Source organism: Macrosteles quadrilineatus, unplaced genomic scaffold (genome assembly GCF_028750875.1).
Source record: "Macrosteles quadrilineatus isolate MER2022 unplaced genomic scaffold, UCM_ALF_1.0 Scaffold_46__1_contigs__length_943047, whole genome shotgun sequence".
NCBI lineage: Eukaryota > Metazoa > Arthropoda > Insecta > Hemiptera > Cicadellidae > Macrosteles > Macrosteles quadrilineatus.
Genome location: NW_026542639.1, coordinates 773295 through 791254, shown reverse-complemented (window position 1 = coordinate 791254; position 17960 = coordinate 773295). Strand labels below are relative to the sequence as shown.

Sequence of the window (17960 nt, the reverse complement as noted above, 5' to 3'; positions counted from 1 at the left end):
CATGAAAAAATTAATATAATTATGTAAACAACTGGCCAGTGTTAATCATGGGAGACTCCTGGCCAGTTTTTTACAGTATTTTATTTGTATTTCGTGTTTTTATCGTGTGTTTGTGTTCTCAATATCAACGAAGGACCTAGCGGTATTGAATAGATGACCTGATATAGTTCGGCCGCTTAGAAGGCGACCTCCTCCAGCATTGGTTTAGCATTAGCGCGCAGGTCGTTTTCTAAGCGGCCGAACTATAAATGATTTTGTTTCACCTGATGATAGACTCTTGCTATGGCTACGCTCACAGTGACCGTGTCGTACTCAGCAAGAGTGCAAACATCGCTGAGAGCTATTCTTCCTTTTTAAAATAGTGTACAACAATGCCCTGGACTTATTGGCTGGTAAATGCGTCACTTCAGTCAGAAAGCTTCAAATTATTGATTGACGGTTCATCTCAATCTTTCACCATCACCAGCAATCTGTTTTACTTTTTATTCTTTATTGATTTTTATTTTTTTCGGTTACACCAGCACTGAAGAAAAAAACAGTTACTTTGATGAATTGTGTTGTTGTAGTTTTTAAGATAGTCGTACATTTGAAAAAATATCTAATGTTTGTCAGATAAAAATATTTTAAATAATTTACCAGTTCATTAGAGTGACTATTTCTTACACTGATAAACAAATGTGTCTTTTGATTGAGTCGCATACGATACTTTTACGGTTAACTACCAGCATCAATTAAACAGGATAAGAAAAACACCTATAACACAGTTACCTATGAAGAATAGCTAACAACTCGTACTAAGGTAGGTCCGATACATTTTTAAAACAACTAAAATGCAAATAGGAATGTTCAAGGCAATTTTCATTGTCAGCTGATTTGGATATGATGTTAGCTGCAGTACGTACGCTACTATTACCTAACAATAAGGGGGTAAGTGAAACTTTACATGGATGAAGGGGGCAAAGTGAAGCTCACTGAGAGTATAGATGAAGGGTGTAAGTGAAACTTAAAGTGGATGAAGGGGGCAAGTGACCACCCACACACACTCCATTTGGGTGAATTTCCTGTACTTAACCCCTAAGTTAAAAAAATAACTCAGCTGTTATTATACTTAGGACTATGGGAGTCAGTGTACTAAATTGAGCATCACTTACACCCTTCATCCATGCATCTAACTCAATTTTTACAAAATTGTTACTTGCCCCCTTCATCCACTCAACCCTTCATGTATCAGGGGCCAAAGCTGTTTAAATAGTAATTACTGGCCAGGTTTAATCAGACTACTAAAGGAACTCATACTAAGCCTTTTCAAAAAAAAGTGTCCTGTAAGGCTGATTACTAAATATACCGGACTCTACCTGATTTCACTGGCCATTTTATGTGATAAAAAACATTTCCAAACTTTAATACTTACTTTCTGGTTTACATGGAGTACAAAACCAGCTACATAGCCTCCTGTGTCATGGTGAAAAAGCTTTTGAAGAGTTATTACAATGTGGCAAAACATTATGCTACTCATGATGGTAGTAAATCTTTTTGCCTGACAACAGGGTGATAAAAACCTTAAACTAAATCGAGAGAAGATGCATCTGTCCATTGGAGATTCAAACAACAAAAATAGACTGAGTACCAAAAACAGAAAGAATACACCAGTTTGAAATATGACTTACCGGATAAATTCCTTCGACTTTACATCGATGGCATTGTATGGGAATATGGCCCATGGTCACTTGTTTTCTTAGTTGGTCATAGTTCAAGGTCTCTGTATTCCCATAGTCCACAAAGAGCACTTCGGCATCTTCCTTCCCTGCCTTTAAACAATGAATTCAAATCAAATTATTGTCAATTTAATCAGTCACACCATCTATGGAGTCACAGTTAAAATAACATTGATTTAACACTTTTTGTCGTCCAAAAGTCATGTTATATGGTGACCAGTTCTGAAAAAGGAAGAAGTTGCTGCCTGAGTAAAGACTGTTCCAAAAGTGTTTTTAGTAAAAACAATATAATTACGTACCTCCAGCAATTGAATATAACGTGTGCTTGCACTGTTGTTCAACAAAACTCTAATAATGGTGAATGACAACTTTTACAACAGTTCACCAGTAACTACAACTTGTCCTGCCAGTGCTAACATAGTTTAACATTTTAAGTAATAATCTAGACAAAAAAAACACATAAAATCTAGTGAAAATATTATTAGTCACTGTATTTGTAATAATTGTTTAAGAAATGTTAATCACCTTTATTACTTGCGCTCTGTACCACTTTTTGCTTACTTCATAATAAGCGATACAGATCTGACCTTCTGCATACTCTTCATCATAAGGACGTTTTTCAGATTTGTCATAAAGGCTAATAAAAGCCTTCTCCAGCAACTCCAAAGTAGATCCCACAGCTGAAAAATACATATTAAACACTAATAAATAATTCTGGTGGGCTGTGATACATAAAACTTTAGGCACAGCCAGACAAAAGTAATTGATTACTTATAAATCCTTTTATAAGTAAAGGCCCATAAAATTTTGCCAACAAGCTTAAAATGGTCTAATTTGGGTCAACCAATTTAAAGTAACCAAGTATCAAGTAAGTATCAAGTGTCATGTCTATTAACCATAAATGTAATGAATGTTTTAGTCTTGCTTTTTAAAAGGATTCCCTCAAGTATAAACAACAACAATAATACACGCCAACTTGTGTTGACTTACCTGAATCGCTGTCCTGTATATAGATATTACATTCATAGTCAACGTATGTCGGTTTGGCTACAAAGCTGAGCTTCTTAAAAGGCACCGCTGGTGTCCATTTGGTTATGGACGCTATTTCTCCAAGACCAATTGTGGCGGGAATGTATGCGGCCCTTTGAGACAAACAACGGCCACGGTTTGCCCTTGTACTCCTCACAGAATCTCTAGGTGGCTTGAAGATCTCCTTTGGTTTAATATTAACCTGAAAATATAAACATCTTATTTAAGTGTTTACGGAGTTGTGTTAAACGCCCATCACAAAATATGAAATACCCCCGGCCACGGTGGTTTGGGATAAAATATTTTAAATGGCTGCCATTTTGAAACGGTTGATACTTTTTCAGTATAATTTTAAACAAAAAATTAGGTCTTAATAAGAAAAACATTTTTGCGAAATCTTAACGCTGTATCTCAAACCGTTAGGAGTTATAAGTTTGTTTGTAAAAAACAGAAGGTAAACTAAGCACCACAGACCCATATTCCTATGGTGAAATGTGTTTGTCTTGTCTTGACCTAAGCAATAACTCTATATACATGTGTTTATAGAGAGTTACGGTACACCCTGTATACTATGTACCCTAATGAATCAAGATGTTTTGAATTAAATTGAATCAAATAGGCCTTTGTCTTTTTTTCCAATCAATTTGAAAACAAACTCTAGAAACTAAAATTAATAAAACATTCAAAGTAAAACATTAAAAATAAAACTTACATTCTCAACTTCTGAAACGTATGGTGCTTCTGCTGCCACCTACGCAAATAATATTACACTCATGACTTGACTTGTATATGTAGAAATATGCAAGAAATTATACACTAATCAATATACTGTGATTTTTAATTTGTTGTTCACTTTAATTTGTTGAACACTATTTTCAGTGGTAAGGTACTGCTATCCCTTCATTCTCCAAAAAAATCATGGCTTGGAACCTTTCTTTGAACAAAACTAAATGTTCCAATTTTTAAATTGTTATGATAACGACATGTTGTACAGAATGGTTATCAAGAGGTTAAAAGATAAATATTATTAATTAATTTTAATACGTATTTATAAAAATAAGCATTGACCCGGGTAAATACCTGGGTATTTTACATCTCTACATCAATATGATTTCTTTTTAACTACGGTAACATCATTGCTAGATGATGATTATTATCGACATGTCTCTGTTCTGAACCAACATTTATTGCAGGCATTAAATAAGCAAATTTTTCATTAAGTTTGAGAAAAGTGTGATTTTAAACCAAACCACTTTTGTAACTGAAGGTTAATTACTTATGATTGTTCATTATTGTATTTTGTTTATGTAGAAATCCAAATAAGACATTGATGTCTATTTATTGGTATCAAGGTGTTTTATTTGAGCCTGTTACATAGTTTCATACCATATTAAAATAACCGAGGTATTTAGTTATCTGTGGTCTCCCCCAATTACCTTGGATAATCGTAATCAATGTTCTACAATATTGATCAAATGCATGCAAGCAAACAGAACATGGTGACAATAAATTACGTCAGAACCTGGGCAATCACAAGCAGGATTAGCAAGAAAAACAATAACAGAAGAAATTCAATTGTCTAAATCAATTTGGATAGTTGGATTTTTACCAAAATTCTGGGAATTTGATAGGAAATAGGACCTGAATGGGTCCGAGCTTTTATTATTGCGATGGCAGAAGATTTTGCTGCGATTACGGAAAACTATATAAATGTTTCCATGAACGGGAGCTAATGGTCTGGACGATTGTCTGAGATGTTCCAGATGTAGCTGGGATCAAAGAAGACCATTAGAAATGTTCCTGATTTTGCCGCGATCACAGATTCTGCCTTCTTTAATAAACATTTTTATAACTGTAGTTATAGATTTTTAAAACTTTTCTGTAAGCAAATCATATAGTTTAAGTTCAGATAAAAGTAGTAAACATGCTCCAACAAACTACAACTACTGCATCAACTCTAGGAGTTAATTAAATACGTATTCTAGAAAAAAATAAGAAAATGAAATCATCATATAATATGGGTTTTAGATTTGTTGAATTAATTCTATTTCCATGATTATTTTAAACTAAGCAATGCTTTGTATTATCACACAAAATTAACTGTACACATGCAGGTTTTATTTGTGAACATGTTGCAACTGGATGGTACAGATGAAACAAAGAAATTGTTTTAACCATGCTTTGATTGAGGCAAAGCCTAATTGTAATGCTGTTAATGAATATAGTATCTCTTAGGTTCATGAATTTGTAATCTGCTGTGAAGTAGAAACCAGAGGTGCCCATCCCTCCCAAACCCAGAGGCACAATCCCCCCCCCCCCCCCAAGCCAAAGGAGTATCCCCCCCCCCAGGAGTAATTCAAGGAGTAATTCATTTTGATAGCCCCAGGATTGCTTTTTATAACTAATAATGGTAGAAACGCATCTTGTCAGACAATCTGTTTATACACAAAACGATAACAGATAGGCCTATGAATTCACGTGTGTATATTGCCGCGGGCAGGACTGATGGTAGTACAGTAAACTGAATCAGGTTATGACGGAAAGACGTGGCCTCTGGATTGTCGTCTGTGTTATCAAAAGCTGATATTGGACTAGCTGTAGTGACGCAGGAGAGTGTTGAAAATATAATGGGATTCATAATTGAGTTTTCCATTAACATTTTTTGACAATAATAACCAATTCATATGCTGGATATAAATGATGGTCTCGAAATTCTACCGTACCGCGCGAAAGGAAATTTATTAAATACTTTGAGGATATATAAATACATAAAACTAGGGACAGCGCAAAATTTTTGAGTGAAAACACTCAATTAATTATGAATCCCATTATATTTTAAACCCTCTTCTCAGACACTACAATAGTCCAATATCAGCTGTTGAAAACGCAGACGACAATCCAGAACCTCAACCTGATTCACTTTACTTCCAGTCCTGCCGACGGCAATATACACGCGTGAATTGATAGGCCTATCTGTAATCGTTTCGTGTTTTGTGTTAAATTTTTGTAACGTATTCTGACAACACCTCCAGAAGTGGAGGTTTTGTAAAAAATATTCCCGATTTTCGGGACAGGATTACATTTGATCCGGGAATTTTTCGGTACGGGATTTTATCTGGTCGTCGGCCATTTTGCCGCTGTCGCGAGAGATGTTCACAATAGTTCTGCGAACGCAGAAGGCGACGCCGTGACTGCGAAGTCATACCGACGATAATGCCGTGACCTTGGAGTCATGTTGTTGGTGTTGATAGGGAGCTACTTAGAAACACTTTTTCGGTCTACTTATAAAAATTATATATTCATTATGACAGCTAGCAAAAAAATATCCCCCTAAAATCCCCTCAAAAAGTCCCCCCAAAAATTCCTGTGGCGCAAGTGCACCACAGTACCCCCCTTTAGGCACCCCTGGTAGAAACCAAACTAATACATGGATCAAAATGTAAACATAGAAAATCTATAAAAAGAAAAAGATTTAAAAGAAACAAACATAAGGAAACTCAACTTACTTTCTTACTTATTTTCTTCTATGTCTAAATGCCCTTCCATTTACTATTTTTGAAGTAACGAGGTGTAAAAGTATATTTTATGCTTTGGAAACACAACACACACACACACACACACAAACGCATAACTACTTCAGTAACTACCAAGAGACTAATGCAAATTAGATTTTTTACTAAAATAAAGGTTGCATTCAAATCGCTTGAAAAAAAGGGAAACTCGTACAAAACTTACCACAGCTTGAGTTTTGTCTTTAGGTTCTTCTTCATTAATGCCCTGGTACATGAAATACAAAAATTTACTTACAAGAATTTATGCTTATTTAACCCTTTTAGTGCTACTAAGTTGCTGACAGCGCTAGCTGAAAAGTGCTAGAGGATTTTGACCAAATAAGCAAGCTCTTAAAAAAAAACTCATACCTCCCTTTTTTAGCAAATTTCTCTGTAGGGAAGTAGTTATTACCGTAGGTGGCACGGTAAGACCTAGGCCCGGGACCGATTTACTTTTTCATTTTCATGCCGCCAGGCGCCAATACCACCATTCCTTAAAATGTTTATATATCAAATCAAATCGTTTATGAAGCCAGAATTAACAAAATATTGTACAATTTAATTTGTATTGGCTAAGTCATCATTACAACTATTTACAGAGGTCTTATGCAGTACTAAAAGCTATACAGTTCTATATACATATTTAAGCTACATCACTATTCATCGAGCTGATTTTATTTACAAATTCTTGGACACTGTAACAAACAGGTAAACTTTATCAACAAAGATTTTAATTGCTTTTTAAATTTTAGCAGGTTTGGTTCAAGTTTAAGAGGAAGTGGAAGTGAGTTAAAAAGTGTTATGCCATTGTACAGTAAATGCTTCTTGAAAAATGTTGTTGAATGTTTAGGAATTGGTAATGTATGTGAATTGCGCAATGTGTATTGGTGTTTTACAGAAAAGTCAAATTTAGAAAATTCTTGTTTCACAAATGTTAAAGATTCAAGAATGTAAATAGATGGGAATGTCAAAATTTTTGAATTAAAAAAATATTTATGGCATAATTTACGCCTTTTTAGAGAGAAAACAGTTCTCACAGCCATTTTTTGGTGTTTAAACAACATTTTAGTCTGCTGGCACTCGCAACCCCAAATAGGAACGGCGTATGCTAAGTGAGGATAAATTAGCCCATAGTATGCTGTCAACAATATCTCCAGATTCTCATTGTTCCTGAGGTTACGCAGAACGAAAATACCAGAACTGAGTTTTTTTAAATGTATTTGATATGGTCATGAAATCTAAGATTCTCGTCTAAGATCAATCCAAGGAACTTGACATTTGGTGTAGGGTGGACCTCAGTTTCGTCCAGAAGGAGACTAAACCCACTGTTTGATCGGTTTGAATGATTTGATAAACGGAAGTTAATGAGCTGTGTTTTGTCTGTGTTGATTTTCAATAAACTGTCGCCAAACCATTGAATTATAGCGTTTGCATCCAAAAAACTAATTTGTTCCAGATTTAGAAATTTGGAGCAAGAAACTGAGAGAGAGGTGTCGTCGGCGAACAGGGATAACTTTGAGGAGGTTATGCAGGAAGAGAGGTTGTTAATAAAAAGAAGGAAAAGGACTGGTCCCAGGACGGTACCCCCCTAGCAACAGAATTCTCAGCAGAAGGGTAGGCTCTAACACGCCCAGCCTCATCAACTGCCCTTATTTCTATGTTTTGCCTTCTGCCACAAAGGAATGACCTGACCCAATCTAAGGCCGATCCTCTTACGCCCACATTACTCATCCTATCGAGCAATAAGTTATGGTCCACTGTGTCGAACGCCTTGCTCAAGTCAAAAAACAAACCAGCCGAGTAGTTTGCAGCATCTAATTCACAAACCACCTCATTTATCAGTTGAAACATCGCTGAGGTAGTAGATTTACCCTTAGAAAAATCCATGCTGGTTTTCGGATATAATATTATTTAATTTCAAAAAGTCCCATAGCCTAATCACCATGATTTTTTCAAATATCTTTGAAAATACAGACACAACTGATATGGGCCTATAGCTGTTGCAGAGCTTTGGATCTCCCTTTTGATATATAGGCCTGACCACTGACACCTTCAGCGCATCAGGAAATTATCCACTGGTGAATGACATATTAATTAAATGGCATAGAGGTTTTACCAAATACGATGCAACCTTTTTTTAGTAAAAATGGAGATATTTCATCAGCCCCTGAAGACTTTTTGTTTTTTTAAGCCTTTGATAACATTTAAAATTTCTTTTTCGGTAGTTGGATGTAGAAAGATTGAATTAAAATATTTCTTATTTATATCTGTATTTTTGGATGAAGCTGCCTTTGAGTCTTTGCCTGTGTCTGAAAAGAAATGGTTAAACTCATTGGTTAAACTGAGCTAATGTATATATATAGAGTTATATATGTGTCGGTGAACGCTTGAGTAATTTTTGTCCGATTTTGATGAAATTTGGTTTAAAGGACAACGGGGGATAAACTTGAATGAGCTCACGAACCAGCATGAACGGACCATGGGAATGGGGTTTTATGGGGTAAAAATTTGTTTTTCTCATTTTGACCCTCAAAACACAAAATTTCCCAATTTCTCTCTTGAATTTTTTAAGAGCTTAAATAAACAAATTATATAGTATATCAAAGTGTTTTTGTACGGCTAATGGCAATGGTGAAAATTAAAAAAATTGCAAATTTTAAATTCCCATGTTATTCTAACGGAAAATATTGCAAAATGTTGCAATTTGCTTGTTTATGGGTATAATTTGATCAAACTTGGCAAATTTATTCATTTTATACTAAAAAGTTATTATTTTACAAAAAAAAAACACACTTTTATTGTTTCCTTGTAGCAGCAAACCTAGGTACTCGTTAAACCTGATGTTTTTTCAATAGATTTAATTTAAATCAATTCAGACGAATAGAAATTCGCTTAGTCGGCAGGTTTGCTGCTGCGGGGTTATTTATATAAGTTATTTGATTTGTTTTGTATTTTATTTTACATAAATAAATGTGCTAAAGAAAATGCTTAGTCTGTTATATTTTAGGTGCACCATAAACATTATTTTCACAAATAAATGGAATCTTTATTTTTTGCAATGAAAAGAGTTTTTAAATCTGAATAAAACAAAACTGGAGGATTTTTTTAAACAGTGATTATATGGTTACCTCCGGAAGTAGGGTTTATGCCTTTACACGTCATACAATGTTTTTAAAACAGAAAACAAATGTCATGAGATTTTCACAAAAGACCAAAGCATCAGTATTCAATGTTTGATATCTGTCCCTTAAACGACTTTTCACCACACTATGATGTTTTAAGTAGTTTTACAAACGTGTATTGGAGGCCAAAAACTATGCCAGCTGTCATCGTCATTTGGGGGCCGAGTAGGTTTTTACATACCTAGGGCCAAAAATCAGCTGTTCACTTATTTTCTTATCAGTATTGATAGCATTGCAATAGACTTGTTTTATAGTCACCGCTGCCTCTATTTATTTATTTAACTATTTATTATTATTTATGCTGATTCCTCAAATTAGTTATACACTACCTTAAAGTTGTAGTCGTGTTGACTGTTAGTATGCATTATTATTGTACTGTGGTGAATAGTGGTGATAGGATATAGTGTGGTGAAAAATAGCGTTTGTACGACGGACCGAAATAGTTTTGCAGCTATAGATCGTTTTAAGTTCTCAACTTCGTCTCAAACTGTTAAGCTATGTCAAGCCAGCAAAACCTCATTTTCGGCCCTAGATACGAAATATACTATTTATTTATCCCATAAAAACCACACACTATCTATATATAACTAGAAACACAAGACATACTAACTTTAAAAACATAACTTTAGAAATAACTTTATTCAAAACAAACACCAGCGCAAACGCAATAAGTCCATTGCAACCATGTGTACTGTAGGAAATATGAATAGTCGCTCTCAGCGACGCTCGCAGTTTAATGTAAAAACACATCGTCGCTGTCAGCGACTCTGTAGCACTAAAAGGGTTAAGTTATAAGCTCGTAAGCATAAATGCTTTTACAATTTGGGTTTTGGGTAGTTAAAGTCCAAAATTGTAATGTTGAGATTATTAACAGAAAAAAAGATCACTAAAATTATTGAGACTGGAAATAGTTACAATTATTACTACTATGATAAGATGAGGTGGGTTTTTGAAAGGATTGTATACCAAGTCTAGTTTTGATATTAACCCAATAAAACACATTTCCAAATGAGTAAGAAGACATTTAAATTGATTTTACAGAACAAGCTTTGTTTTTAACAGTGATGAAATTTGTGGAGGAAAATAGGTAGATAATTACATATGGTAATGTTGATTTGGGGATAATAATATTAACCACAGACAGCTTTGAACAATTTTGATTGTGGTTTAAAAAAGCATGTTGCTAATTGACATTTAGATTGGCTTTTGTTATATAAATATGAAGTCATTGACAAACAAGAAGTAAGGTACAGAGGAAACATTCAATGTTACACTAAGACTTAAGTGGTCTAGCACTAGTTACTGAGAACACTTGGGTTCTTCCTTGCTTGTTGCAAGTATATTTCCGGCACAACATACTGGAGCTGAAGGCCCTTGGTCCTGCCATAACATGGTTTCCTCTGTGCCATACTGCTCTGTGACGATACCAAAAATTAAAAAAGTACCAAAAAGGTAAAACCTTAGGTCACTGTATGTTTCTGAATATAATACCTGAAAAGAGTTTTCCAGCCATGACTGGACGTAAGAAGTATCATCGTCACTGCCATCATCGTGGAGCATTCTAAAACATTAAGAAAAATAATAATAAAAAACAAAAAATTACTATTTAGCTTAAAAAAAAAATTAGTTCTATTTTGTCTTCTTTTAAAATATATTATCAAGATGTAAAGATTGGCAACTTAGCTTAACAACAAGTGTGATTGTACATATAAACTTCTGTTTTATTGTGTTCTCTTCTCTTGTTAACAACTGGACTCACAACTCATTGGTCGGTCGGTCCCAGAGAGCGAAGCCTAGATTGACGAGAGATTCATTGACATCGCACCATACATCAATCACAGGTTCAAGAGCTCCTCCTTGCCGTTGGGTTTTCCTCCAGAGACGAACAGGAAGTGAGTCGGTCACTCGATCTCCCTGGAATTAAAAAAAGATATGTTTTATGGAAAAGTAACAAAGCTTGACCTGAAAAGTAATAAGAAGCTCTCATTTTCAACATTATAGGTCCAATGGGAACTTTGTATAAAAGAAGAGAAGGAACGAGGACATTTTTTTTATCTCCTAAAAATAAAACAAATAAAAGAAAAGTAAAGGCCCAGTAAAGTTGGGATTCAACAAAGAAAATAAGAAAATAAATACTCCCACCAAACCCCGCATCAAACCAGCATTCTAATATGTAAATATACCATCTTTTTTGTATATTTACTGTCTTCTTGTGAGTAAGAGTATAAGCGTAAATATATGTTTTAAGTGTTATAAGAGTTTCTTTTATATACTTTCCGTAAATTTATTAATAACACATACAATTCTGATCAAGAGGTTATTTAATAAAATATTAATAGCTTAGTATGAATAAATAAATTTGACAAGTTTTATCAAAATATATCCATAAACAAGCAAGTTATAACAATATCCAGTATTCTCCATAAGAATAACATGAGAATTTTAAATTTACAATTTTTTACATTTTGTTCGTAACCAATAACTGTAAAAAATCACTACAATATATATAGTTTTTTTATTTTTTTTATTTTTTAAGCTCTTCAAAATGGCTTTGAGATAAATTACAAAATTGTATCTTAAAATGAGAAAGAAAATAATAAAATCCTAACTACTGCAAGAGTTGTTCATGATTTTGCCCATACCAGGGAAGACAATAATGATGATTCTGTTAGAGCAGGAGATATTCAAGATTTTGCCTTGACCCCGAGAGACAATGCCACTGTCCACAGGACCATAGGAGATGATTAGAATCTTGCCGCGATTGCGGAAGAGGATGATGATGTTTCTGTTACAGCAGGAGATATTCAAGATTTTGCCTTGACCACAAGAGACAATGACACTGCCCACAGGACCCCGGGAGATGACTAGAATCTAGCCGCGATTGCGGAAGAGGATGATGATGTTTCTGTTACAGCAGAAGATATTCAAGATTTTGCCTTGACCACAAAAGACAATGACACTGTTCACAGGACCCCGGGAGATGACTAGAATCTTGCCGCGATTGCGGAAGAGGATGATGATGTTTCTGTTACAGCAGGAGATATTCAAGATTTTGCCTTGACCACAAGAGACAATGACACTGTCCACAGGACCTCGAGAGATGATTAGAATCTTGCCGCGATTGCGGAAGAGGATGATGATGTTTCTGTTACAGCAGAAGATATTCAAGATTTTGCCTTGACCACAAGAGACAATGACACTGTCCACAGGACCTCGAGAGATGATTAGAATCTTAGAGAATGATGATGTTTCTTTTTCAGCAGGAGATGGTCAACATTTTGCCACTATCGCAGAAGTCAAAAATAATTTCCATACAACAACAATCATGCAATAGACATAGTCAATATACTGTAACACATATACTGAAAGTTATACAGTAGAGTCAAGTAAACTCTGCGTAATGTGGACTGGGTGCCGAGTTTGTGAAATGCCAGGTTATCAGGAACTAGGGTAAAAAATAAAAATAATACAATTTTTTTAAGCTTTTTACCTGCCTTTTTTATTTATATTACAAGCCAGTATTAAGTCATCAGATATAGTGCAAAAATTCTTGGTATGAGTTTCGAGTGATTTTGAGCTGGCTTGAGTCCATGTATAACTCGGACTCAAAAAATCACTAATATTCTAAGCCAGGTGATGGCCGAGTTATCCAGACTGCCAGGTTATCGCGTGCCTGAGTTTGCGGGACTCTACTGTATGTTAAAAACAGCAACTTTAAACTTATGTTAAATATTGTGTACCAGTTTTTCAATGTATAGAGCCTCCGACTCTTCCATCTGGAGACGCAAATAGTCACTTGTGCTACTCGGCCACATTTTTAGTCCAGCCGGGACTTTTAGAGATCCTAGATGAACCTTGTGGGATCCATCCGGAACAGAGAAAAACTTCTCTTCCAGTGTCCGTAGCATAGACTTATTGGCCTCAACCAATGCAACTGTGTCCTTGATGTAAACCTAAACACATTGTTATGTTATTGAAATGTTGTGCAGTGGGTAAGTGGTTTAGGCAAAAAAAACATCCATTTACCAATACATTTTAACAGTAGATTAATGGTTTAAGAAAAAATATTGTCATACAGGATCAAATCCAGCTATTAACAATCTGATGATGTTATCCTGATAGTTAAGGGTTTATCCTAAGCTGACTTAGAGTTAGGTTTTCCAGGCTAGATGAAGCCATAGTCCAATAATTCCCAAGTAATTGGGACCAAACACCACTCTGATTACCAAATTATTCAAAGATTCAATAGATTCAATAAGATTTTTTGCAGCCATTAAACATAACATTTTGTAATAGGCATTGTTACAATAGTACTTAAAAATAGATCATACATCAATTATAAATTTCAATATATACAATATCCTATTTAGAATCTAAACTAAACATGATATGTCACTATTTAAAAATTCTTCCTGCGTGTAGAATGCTTTTGATTTTAAAAACTCAGTAATTTTTCTTTTAAATTGGTTTAAAGGTAGTTCACGAAAACAAGTGGGTAGCTTGTTGAAGAAAATATGTTGGATGTAAAGATGGCTATTTAAAGTTTTTGAAAGTCTGATTTGAGGTGTGACTAGGTTGTTTTTGTGCCTCGTGTTGTATGGATGAGAATAGCTAGAAAATTTTAAGGGGTTGTTTTTTATACAAATTAAATTACAAAGAATGTACATAGATGGCAGTGTAAGCAAATTTAAATTGGAAAAGTGATCCCTACAGGATTCATGATCCTGCAATCCTAGTATGCAAAGTATGCAGACATATAGTAAAATTTAATAACAATTTTAAAACAAAGTATTTTTATGGCTATAAATGGTCATATACTACTACTACGATCATAAAAACACTGAGTTAACCCTCCGAGCGTCACTTGTCGAAAAATCGACTCACGACACACTTTCTGTAGTGTCACTTGTTGATTTTTCGACACACTAACATCGTTTACGGCGAAGGCTCTATGACTGACTGAATCGGATTGAACTGGATCGAGTTAGGTATCGTTCTTTTTGTTAGATTCTAAGCTTTCTCCGGAGGTCTGTCTCTAAGCGCTTTTCATTTTAGTTCAGAAAATATTGTAGCAGACAGCTGACGAGTGTATTTGTAAACAGCTTGGTAAACCTCGGACCGATGACTGATGTGTTTTATTACGTTTATCATTGTTTTAGTGTTAAAAATCAAAAGTTGTGATATACGTGGTGCATTATAAGAAGATTTAAGTGATTTTGAAGGGCTGGTTGATGATCCTGAAGACAGTGGCGGCGGAACCAGGGGGTCAGGGGGGTCAGTTGACCCCCCTGAAATTTTAGGAAGGGTCAGGGGGGTCAAGGGTCAGGGGTTCATATAAAAAATTTAAAGATATAAAGCATTCCGTACTGTAGCCTATACGTTTATTTTTTCGGCCCAAGAAGAAAAGTATAAGTAGGCCTAATAACAGTTAGGCCTATTGAAGATAAGTACAAAGATAAACAATTTAATTTTATTATGAAGGGGCTTAATACTCACAAAACCTTATAAAAGTAATAATTAATTTAATTGATGTTCATGATCGTATTGGAATTTTGGAGAGTTAACTAACAGGTAACACTTGAATTTCGCACTGAGTATTCGTCATAGTCAAAAATCTATTGATGATAAGCACATTGCAAGAATGTTTGTCAATAGAGTTGAAAGTCGCTGTGCAGTTTTCGGGAATTTCTAAGACTGAAGTTCAAGTTAGGGCCTACTGAAGTTTCATCAGCAGAAGTTTAAAAAACTAGTAAACTTGTAGTAGGCTAATATCTTGAGATTCTCGTGTGGGATTTTACTTATTTTAGCAATAATTCATCAAAAAGGTTTTGTATTTCTTAGTAATTTTATGTTGTGCCAATACAATGTTTGTAATGTTTTTTGTGTACCTAAACCATTATTTATCCCCAGTGGACACACTTACTTGGTTATACCCTACCGTCTTACTTTTGTGATTAACTATAATCAAGCAGCCAATTTTAATTTAACTTATTATTAATTCAGTTTTGAGGGAGAGGGGCAGAGCCTGCCGAAATTACGCGAACACCTAAATCCCTATGGCCTAGAGCAAATTTCAATTTCATTGAGCGCAAACTTATGTTTTTTTTTTTTTAATTTTCCAAAATATTTTTTTTTAACAAATGTTCCTTATGTTTTATATATAATATTGAAGCCCATGATTTTTCAAACAAAATGGTATATGGAACAGTAGAATTAACTTTGTTTTAAGCTTCTCAGATCCGTTTTAATAAAACCTTGCAAATGCGCCAAAAATAGGCGGACTTTAAGGCCTAAACTATGGACACTCGGAGGGTTAAACAACGAAATCTTCTTACTTTTTAAGATAACCTTTCAAAAGAACCAATGGACTGCTGTTAATGAATGAATGTTAGGCCATAAGCAAATTTTGGTTATTCCAAATTTCCCGGTTTCACACACAATTCACACAGTTACCAGGTAAGCTTGACAACATGGTTAGTAATTTCAGATTGCATACTTTGTTTTTAATTGAAATGTAGCATCAGTTGTTTCCTAACAGGTGGTTCGGAATAGAGAGAGGGAGAGAAAACTCTTTATTTACAACAAAAAAATTTTGCAGCATTACATGAATCAAATAAAAATATCACATGGGTCACAATGACATGTGCTTGATAGAGAATAACAGGACTCTAGTGCATTATTTTTCTGATTCTGGTATGATCCCACATCACTACAAGTACTCCCAATAATTGAGGTTCTACAGTTATTTGCATATAATCAACGCCATTTTTAATTAAATACCTAGTACAATTTTTTCCTACTGCAACGTTTGAGCCCTGGATGTGGCACTGTAACCTACCTTTAGAAAGATCAATAATTTAACGTTCTCCATTTCAGTCAAAGGTGTTCTTACCTTAAAATTTGTGTGAGATGTTTCGGTAATCACTCCTCTGTACCACTTGTCATCCTTTGGATTTAAAACTGCACAAATATCTTGCACGTTCCAATCTCTTTCCTCTTCTTTGTTGTCTGATTTGTAGAACTCTGTCATCTCTTTAACAAGCCTGCAAAATTCCGACAAGGATACTCTATTAAAACTTCTACGACTAACTATCTATCTTCCATTCTTACATTTTTTTAATAGCATATGACAGAAACAGTTTTAACTGTAAAAAAAATACCTAGAAAAAAAAAACGTTTTTCATATAGACATCCAACAATTATGTACAATTGTACATAAATTTATACTTAATTGCCAATGGTATAGCTTAAATCTTACCTATTTAACTGCAGTAGGCTATACAAAATTATTATTATTTATTGGAAACCACTTTTTTCAAACAGGTTATACAAAGAATTTGAATCTATCTATCTATATATATAATACGTGAAGCCGTATTTTGTTAACGCAACTCCTCCCTTATTTGTGGACCAATTTCAACGTTTAAGGTGTCAAATGATTTGTCTCAATATGTAGTTTTGCAATAAGGTTTCATAATTTTAAATTTTCTACTCTTAAGGGCGTGAGACCCTCTTAAGGGTCGGGTTTCCCTATAAGAAATACATAGAACAAATTTAAAAACAAAAAACAGCTGTTTATAAAAAGAAACTCACTAGCTTTTTGGGAGTAAATATTAATGTTAGTAATATTCAGTAGGTTAAGACCAAGTTAAACAGTTAATCAGTTTTGTTGGAAGATCGGAAAATGCCTGAAGTTCAAAGAAGAAATATTGAAAACGGGAGGAGACAATTAATAATAAGGTATCTTATGTGTATAAGAAGAGTAGAGAAATAGAGGCCTGTTCTAACAGATGGGTATCCATCCAGATACATTCACTCGGTGAGATGAATAATATTGGTCAGTTCTGCTATGTAACTTACTTTGGAAGAGAAAAAATATACGAAGCACATAGTGTTGTCACGGTGGTAAAATAAACTTGCCTAATGTCAGATCAAATGAATGTATGCAAGAAATTTTTACTTATGACACTGACAGATCGAGATATTTCAAAACATTTAGTGAAAACCATAATATTGCCTTGACTTTGATAAGTTCAAGTAGTAAGATTATACCAAATCTTGGTGGACCTTATGTTTTTATTGTAAACTTTTGTATTACTTGCTCTACTTCAATTGAGGAAAAGCACAAATGGATTGTTTACTTCTAGGTTATGTTGCCAGTTCCTCTGACAAACTTATACAAAGTTTTTTGACTTAATTCACCAACACAATCCAGACATTTCAAGTAAAAAATAAGAAGTTTCAAAAACTCATTTGCTATTGAAAATTTTAGTGACAATATTAGACATAAGTGAAGGAATTAGTGTTTATGTATTCAACGATCGAGTAGTTACAGTCAAGTTTATTTTTATGATTCAGGAGAGGCAAATAATATACGCTGTTCAAAAAGAGAAAATGAAAATTGCTATGCAAATCTTATAGCTACAAGAGTTATCCAACCTATTTCAAAAAATGAATTCATACTTTCAAAACTTTGGGACAGG

At 34.3% G+C, this 17960-nt stretch overlaps 1 protein-coding gene across 2 annotated transcripts in view; it reads right to left on the bottom strand.

Annotated features, from left to right (window-relative positions):
- The window catches only part of LOC129005951 (RING finger protein 17-like), a 184543-nt gene that overhangs the window by 15531 nt on the left and 151052 nt on the right, over positions 1–17960 (bottom strand). For both annotated transcript variants that reach the window (XM_054434991.1, XM_054434992.1), the window contains exons 21-29: positions 16370–16520; positions 13218–13430; positions 11237–11391; positions 10969–11038; positions 6480–6521; positions 3457–3495; positions 2706–2946; positions 2241–2395; positions 1668–1808 (exon numbers count right to left, since the gene is read on the bottom strand). In XM_054434991.1, the coding sequence (XP_054290966.1) occupies positions 1668–1808; positions 2241–2395; positions 2706–2946; positions 3457–3495; positions 6480–6521; positions 10969–11038; positions 11237–11391; positions 13218–13430; positions 16370–16520 (1207 nt within the window). The remainder of the gene's footprint in view (positions 1–1667; positions 1809–2240; positions 2396–2705; positions 2947–3456; positions 3496–6479; positions 6522–10968; positions 11039–11236; positions 11392–13217; positions 13431–16369; positions 16521–17960) is intronic.